Source organism: Pygoscelis adeliae, unplaced genomic scaffold, assembly GCF_000699105.1.
Source record: "Pygoscelis adeliae isolate BGI_AS28 unplaced genomic scaffold, ASM69910v1 Scaffold38, whole genome shotgun sequence".
In the NCBI taxonomy this organism is placed as follows: Eukaryota; Metazoa; Chordata; class Aves; order Sphenisciformes; family Spheniscidae; genus Pygoscelis; species Pygoscelis adeliae.
In genome coordinates, this window is record NW_008825614.1 from 2,001,750 (window position 1) to 2,009,870 (window position 8,121).

The 8,121-nt window shown below is 36.9% G+C and overlaps 1 protein-coding gene across 1 annotated transcript in view; it reads right to left on the bottom strand.

Moving 5' to 3' along the window:
- Nucleotides 1-341: 341 nt before the first annotated feature.
- The window catches only part of ARNTL2 (aryl hydrocarbon receptor nuclear translocator-like 2), a 30,179-nt gene continuing 22,399 nt past the window's right edge, over nucleotides 342-8,121 (bottom strand). Inside the window, exons 14-16 of the mRNA XM_009332810.1 lie at nucleotides 4,900-4,987; nucleotides 3,040-3,148; nucleotides 342-1,748 (exon numbers count right to left, since the gene is read on the bottom strand). Of these exons, the coding sequence (XP_009331085.1) occupies nucleotides 1,612-1,748; nucleotides 3,040-3,148; nucleotides 4,900-4,987 (334 nt within the window). The 3' untranslated portion in view covers nucleotides 342-1,611. The remainder of the gene's footprint in view (nucleotides 1,749-3,039; nucleotides 3,149-4,899; nucleotides 4,988-8,121) is intronic.

Below are 8,121 nucleotides of genomic sequence, written 5' to 3' on the forward strand. Positions count from 1 at the left end.
CACATGCAAGTTAAATACAAAAAAATGTATAGACTTAAAAAAAAAAAAATCAGTCCAACAAGCCGTTCTAGAAAACCTGGACAAGATGTCACAAAAAAATTCATCATTTGCAAAACGATTCATATCTATAAGATATAAAGCTGCTCTGTCAAAGCATAGGAAGTCAGTACATGACAAAATTACGTATTCATTCAGGAAAGGGTAGTTATCCAACAGTAGAAGTGTGACATCTAGTGGCGACTACATCTATTTGTTCACACCCTTCAGCCTTCGTAAAAGATCTGAGACAGGCTGCCTTTAGTGTTAAAACAAATGCAACGGTGCTTATGGTGGTGCCTGTGTTTAAATGTCCGTATTAAAAATATACACACGTATCAAATGTCTTCAGATGCTTCCTTTTCATTACCCAAATTAAAAAAAAAACCAAAAAAATTATACTTTTATGATATATAATAAATGCAAAAATTTGTCTAAACCTTTAATACCAGAGATAAAAAGACCCACTTTATATATTAATGCTGTATTGTTCTAATACAACCTATTGCCACATTCTTGAGCAATCTGCTGTAACTGCGATACAATTCTTCGAAAAGCTGGCCCCCCAAAGAAGATCATCCTATATAGCATTTACTTACAGACAGCACTATATTACACAAATATTTTAAAAATTCAGACTCAAGCAATAGAAGATCACCCTAATCTCTCCAAAAACATACAGACTATAAAAGATACTATAGAATTTTAAGATTTTTTCACCAATAGACACTGCTAGCCTCACTCTCAAGCCAAGACAATCTATCCAAACTTCTCTAGTGATGAGACTCAAGTGCTTTATTACAGTTATAGCATTACTTTTCTTAGGTTCCATGCACTGCCCCTCTAATAATACATTACAAATAATACGAAATAGTAATTAAGATTTTGCTGCTCTTTTCTTATACCCTTATGTTTGCGTACTGGGGAAGTGACTATTTTTCTCAAAACATTCTCTTCTTATCATTATGGTGACCTAATTCAAGACCTTGCTTCCAGAACTGTACACTTTATTTTCACTTTTGACTACAAAAACTGCACTTCTGAAAAGGGCAAGGAATCACAAATTGCATCATCTGAGAATTACAATACCTTATTGTACAACTGTAGTGTGTGCAAATCACCATTTCAATGAAATTTAATTGTTACAAATATTCTTAAACTAAGTACAGTAGGTTCTACAGAAAGTAACATGGGTAATCAATATTCTACCATTTGAAACAAAAACAATAAATAAAAGTTTAAGTATTAAAACTAAGAAAAAATATTCCTGTACATTGTACAGTACCTTTTGGTTAAAGCTTCTTAGCAAAAATATAGTAATGTGTTTTAAGCATTCCAGTTACAGATGGTTCAATATTAAAATTTCAAGGATTCCCCATCATGAAAAAAATATTGCATTTTTCCATAGGTGCAGCAGAAACTGTCTCTCTCTGAACAAGGCTTCAGTCTTTAAAAATATATAGACAGTAAGTATGAATTCAAATGAAACATTAAAAAATTATAGTACAGTACTGAGGATGTACGGTTGTTGTGCATTACGGATTTTACATTTCTTCTTATTTTGCAAAAGCAAAACTAGAGAGCCCATTGTATATCACTGAGTTCAGCTGGATCCCCAAGTCCTCCATCAGCCTCCAAGTAATTCATAAGAGCCGTCATAGCAGTGTCATCATTTTCACATATTGCATCAAAGTCCAGCTGAGAATTACCACCTATAAAATTATTAAAACGTTAACATATGCAGTACAAACTATTAAGAATATGGTAACTTTCAACACACATTTGTTTTTAAACAGCACCTGCCTTTGAAGTTGAGGCAAACATTTACATTTAAATGTTAAAAAAGATAATCAAGTAATAGAAATGATGGCTGTCCACAGACAGTTATAGGGACATACATAACTTGATTTAAGAAGACTTAAGTCTTGCCAACCCATTGGACTACCTCCAACTGCTAGCTAGTAGAACTTGTATCCATGCAGTGAAGTTCACGTCACTGAATTAGAAAACTGCTTTCGACTTTGTGTCACCTTAGTGGGAAACACAACCACGTACCTGAATTCTCATCTGATGTACTATGCCGGACAAACTCCTGAAACCTTATGCGTTACTGTGCGTTAGCTCTAGAAATCAACGCTATACCCTTGCCTTTAACAACAATAAGGTAAAATGCTTTAGCTCAAGTATCAATGAAAAACATTTCCTTGCCTATGTTGGATAGATGTTGTTAGTTTTCTAATCCCCCCCCCCCCCAACCCTTATTTGAGGATTAGCTTTTTTTTTTCCTTTGGGTTTTTTTTATATAAAGGTCTCATAGCTAAACTGGAAGAGAGCTATAGGTTATAAATAAATACATAAATAAAGCTCTAGTGACTGAAATAAAAGAGGGAGACTGAAAAGTTTCTATGAGCTGAAATACAGGATAAGCATAAACATTGCTTTTATAGCACTTTGCCTTTTATGTTAAAAATAATACAACGGCATTCTCCTCTTACAGGGTCAGGGAATCCTATCTCCAGACAAACTGCTGCCTTAGTGCACACTTGGGGGGGGGTGGGGGGGTGGAATCTTTCTGAAACATTTTGACTAGCCCTTTGTATTGACTATTCATAGCTTGCAGTTAAGAAAGAGATAAAGTGGTAAATGGTTCACAAATAACAACCAGTTCCCTTACATTGCACTGAAATACTTTTCCTTACCCACCTCTCTTTTCTGGAGAGAGAACTAATAAGTACCTAATTAAAACTGTGGCATGCAAGAATGCAATGGTAAACTTCTGTTACAGGATATTATGTTTGCCATGAGATTCAATCACTGATGAAATTTTGCTGTTTGCCTTCCTGTGATAACTTATCTGTTTTGAGAGTCCTCTCATCTTAAGACATACAAATCTCTCTACCATTTATACATGGTTGTGAAGTGGTGCACTCAAAAATTACACCATTTATCAGAAATGTCTTCCCCTGCAACCCCCAAAATATCCACAAGAGAAATAAATCTTACTGAGGAGAGGTTCATTATTGGGAAATGGAATAGCACCCTGGTTTGGTTCTGAAGTCTCTAGAACTTCTGTTTCCGAAGGACATAACCGAATCAACTCTTTATTTGGCACCTGAAAGAACAGAAGTAGTAAAAGGGACAGAATTAAACCCTAAATTTAATCACAATTATTACGTTACAGAAACATTATAAATCCCTGTCGAAGTATTAAAAACTAAATAGAGTAAATGAAAAATATGCATCAACAGGCAGATCTACTGCATTTAAAAATTTTTTTTAGAAGTTCACATAGCACTGGACTTGGCATAAATGAAAGGTGTTACTTACACATCTGTCAAAGGTACTTCACAGTGATGGCATCTGCTTTATTGAGCATCTAATTCAATATTCAGCAAGTAAATCCAGCACAACAAATTGTACTGGTATATACTTTCCATGTCTAGTACCATAAACTACAAATTCCCAGTGACACCATATTTGTCAATGTCAACACATTCTAGCTAAAAGATAAAAAGAGACCCTCATACCTCCCATGTTCTATATGCATTAAACTATATGAATTATAAACTTTCTATCTAAAAGCTTTTCTATTATTTTTCATCTTGTTACCATCATGATAAAAATCTAAGTAGTTTTAAATTATTTTTTGCACTTTGGAAAAATGAGGCTAGCAACAATAGAGATGGAAGTCATCCTAACCCAAACATATCAGAAAAAAAAATTATTTTTTTTTCCCCCCTCATTTGTTTCATGTAACACATACACGCAATTTAGCAGGATAGATTTCTTGGGTTGCCTGACTTGTGTATATTCTACTAGGAAATTAATAAAGTTGAAATGCTTTACAAAAGCATTTTAGGAACAAATGGGATACCAAAGCACAGAATAAAGAAAAACTTTCAATGAATACAATGAAGTTATCCTTATGATGAGATGCTGGATGATTTAGGGAGTTCAGTATATATAAGTCAACCAACTCTTCTCCAGGGAGAAAGACCTGCGGTAAGGCATGGGAGAATTGATCATAAAAAAAGGGAGGAATCCAAAGCAATCCCTAATCCAGAAGAGTATTGTTAGGAAATGAAAATTGCCATGGGAAGATAAGCTGTCTTTAAATGGAAAGAAATTTACATTCAAAGAAGTGCTGATGGAGAAGTAAATGTTTGTTCATACAGTGCACAATATACAACATACAATGTACTTAGGTAAAAAATGTTAGTTATTCCATAGCTATGGTCAATAACTATGATAGTTATAGTTTGTGGTCTTACCAGCACTACCAGATTAGCAAAACAGCATATTCTATCAATTTTTAGAAGACTACTGAAATACCGTCAAAGTAAAAATTTTAAACATTTCAAAACTGAGAACATACAGCATAGATTTTTTAAAAGGGTCTTCAAGAACATTAAAAATACAAGTGAGAGAAAACAAGAACTGGTCTTTTGTTTAGATTGCTAAACTGAACAGTTTTACTGTTCACACTTTTACTCTCTGACCGTTACTTAGCAAAAGTTTTAATGCAATTCCAAATCCAGAAGAGTCCTCATCACATGAATCACACTCATATTTAGTATATTTATAGAGCTTCAGCAGAGATCATAATAATTGAGTGGCGACTGCAGTCCTCTCAGCCTCAGGAATAGCCCCTTAAGGCTTGAACTGATGACTCCGTAAGTAAGGTTGGAACTTCTGCTGCTGTCACGTCTTTCAAAAGACTTTCACAGCTGCCAGGTAGTTGGCAATACTGGCAACTCACATTCTCTCACAAAACACAAGTCAGGGTAATTTTCAGACATAGGCTTTGAGCTATCTGACATTAACCTTTTACTTACAGATTTTTACAGGCAGTGACATACTCACATTGCTGCAGTCTACAGTTAAAGCTGGAGAAGGTGACTTTCTCAAGAGATGTGATGGACTTAACTCCCCAGATGGTGAAGCATGCAACCTAAAATTGTATATGTTCAGTTGATTTACCAAGTCACATTGATCATAAACTGAAAAATAGCCTATGTGTTGCAGAACCCATCAGACCTCCCCAGTGACGAAGCACAAGCCAGCTAATCTGAGACAATGTTGTCAAATTCTCCTGAAGATTCTAAATTCTCCTGCTCCAAGTTTTGACAACGCAAAAAGCAGAAGAGATCAATAAAGGCCATGGGTCATAATTACTGGAGCACACTTTTATTTTTCTGTTTAATCACCAGCACTGACAGACTGAAGAGTAACAGGTTTCAGGATTACACACACTGGGACAAATAGGTACATTTCAAATACATACAGAATACAGACAATATAAGGAAGTTCTGCTAAACGGTGGAGGGAAAACAACACATCTTTCTAATGCTCCCTCTACTATTATTTTGTTATACCTGTCTTTCCATATTTTCATAAAATTCCAACCAAAAGTAAAGACCACTTGTTTGTTACCAGAATTCTTTGAGATAATGCTCATCCTCGCTCACCAAACATGCTAGATATGAAACTAACAGTGAAAATGTCATACCAGGGCCCTTTGGGCAGCTTGCTCCCATCTCCCCCTGCTCTTCCTGACTCCCAAAGCACAAGGCTATAGAAGAACTGGGGCACTCTGCATGCTTCTGTTTCCGTCACTTAGATTGGAGGGAAGATAGAAAATGGGTGAATAAACAGCCTGTCTTAAATAAGTCGAGTTATTTGTGTGGCATATTTGTTAGTCCCCTACATTCCAATATCCAGGGCGCCGTTTGATAAGCAGTACTCCCATCTCTAAAAGCCAGGACAGAAACTCCAGATTTAACAGATTTATAGCATTGCTGTAACTGAAATGATCACTCATCAGATGCTAATTCAATTCAGATATGCTTGTAAATAGAGATGTAGGCATAGTCCTGAAATTTTTAAAAATACTTGGTGATGCCTGATGCAAAGCTTGAGAACCATCTGTGTCTTACTGATACTAAAAAAAATGCAGAGAACAGAGTCAGGTAGTAAATGCACTCATCCTATTGGATTATGTTTATAGTCACAAAGGTATTTGATGAAAACCAGCTGGTGATAACCTCTGCTGATCACTCTTTTGTCTAATTTTGATTGCCTCAGGGTGTGCAAGATAGTAACTTGATTTCATACAAAAGAAAAATGAAGAAATAGCATGAAGTTCTACTCTTCGGCTGGAAAGAAATACAGCATTGTTCTCAGCAATGATTCTGGAAAAGTGAACTACATCCAGGTGCAAGCAACTACATCCGGACATCTCCAGAAACATTCAGTTGTTACTGATGAGGCCTTCAATGGCAAATTGTAGTTGTGAACACCTCTTCCTCTTATAGAGATAAAAACTAGTTTATTTTCCCCCAAAACACAGGACTGTAGGATGAATATGATGCCAGAGATCCCAGTTACATAGTGCAACTGCTCCCTTCCATAGCTGGCTTCTTTTCAGAACTGCCCTTCCTTTGGACACAGAGTTAACCTTATTCTGCATGACTTTGCTCTTAACCTTTTCTTTCACCTGCATAGCAACTTCTTGGGCTATTAGTTTCAGCACAAGTTTATTTCTCAATTTCCAGTGTCCATGGACAACTAAGATCACTGAAACAAACACACCTGCACAAGACTAAAATGGCTCAGATCACTGTGGCTGATGAAGCTGGCAAGCAAAACATTTTTCCTTTCAAAATAGTGACATTCAGTCTGTTAGTTGAGAAACAAGATGTCTGTTCCCAAAGAAAGCAACACAATGTTGTTTCACTCACTAACCAGTGTTCAAGATGTGAACATAACCGGGAAAAACACTAAGTTCAATCAATGACTTGAAGAATAAGACTACCTAATGCAGCTTCTTGAGGCATGTGCTCATCACTGCCCGCACTTTCACAAATATTTGTCCCTGGAAAGTAGTTCTTTGAATCCAGAACTTGCAGTTTTTTATTTCTCCTAGCAGCCTCACTTTTTAAGTTAGAAGCAAGTCTGAACTATCACTGTGATCCTCCTGAAAAGATGTTTTAGTAAATCAAACTGGGGTAAACATCCTGCTGCCTTAAACTGCTGCTCCATAAAGGAGTGAAGCCATGCTTTACTTGCTGTACTTATATGATGAAATCAAGACATCTACAAAATGAATCTCTGACAGATAGGGAGGTATGCATCATGAGCTTCAAGCTTATGATAGTGTCCTGGTTTCAGCAGGGATAGAGTTAATTTCCTTCCTAGTAGCTGGTACAGTGCTGTGTTTTGGATTTAGGGTGAGAACAATGTTGATAACACGTTGATGTTTATAGTTGTTGCTAGGTAGTGTTTATACTAGTCAAGGACTTTCCAACTTCCCATGCTCTACCAACTGAGAAGGCTGGAGGGACACAAGAAGCTGGGAGGGGGCACAGCCAGGACAGCTGACCCAAACTGGCCAATGGGATATTCCATACCATGTGACATCATGCTCAGTATAAAAGCTGGGGGAAGAAGAAGGAAGGGGGGGGACGTATGGAGTGGTGGTGTTTGTCTTCCAAGTAACCGTTATGCGTGATGGAGCCCTGCTTTCCTGGAGATGGCTGAACATCTGCCTGCCCATGGGAAGTAGTGAAACCTATTACACTGTCTTTATCTCAGCCCACGAGTTTTCTCACTTTTACCCTTCTGATTCTCTCCCCCATCCCACTGGTGGGGGGGTGAGCGAGCGGCTGCGTGGTGCTTAGTTGCCAACTGGGGTTAAACCACGACAGATAGGCAGACAGGCAGAAAGAAAATTATGCCAGTGTTAATACTATGGAAGCTGAACTTTTTGATAAACAAGCTCAATTTCTGTAAGCTCTGTAGTGGACTAGAAAAATCCATTCTTCTTTTGGGATCAGGAAGGATATGAAATAATAAATATTCCTCTGAAATATCCCTAAAGAGGCCTCAGTCATACCTGCCTCAACTGTACAGCTGAATTCCATTTAAACAGACTAAAAAAAAAAACCCACTCTTATAAAAAAAATTCCCCCAAATTGGGGAGATTAATACCATAATCTCTTCTCCAAATTCCACAATTCTGTCTGTCGTAATGGATTCTTCTGTTTCCTAAGATCACAACAGATAGACTTTGCTGTCTTGTGACCT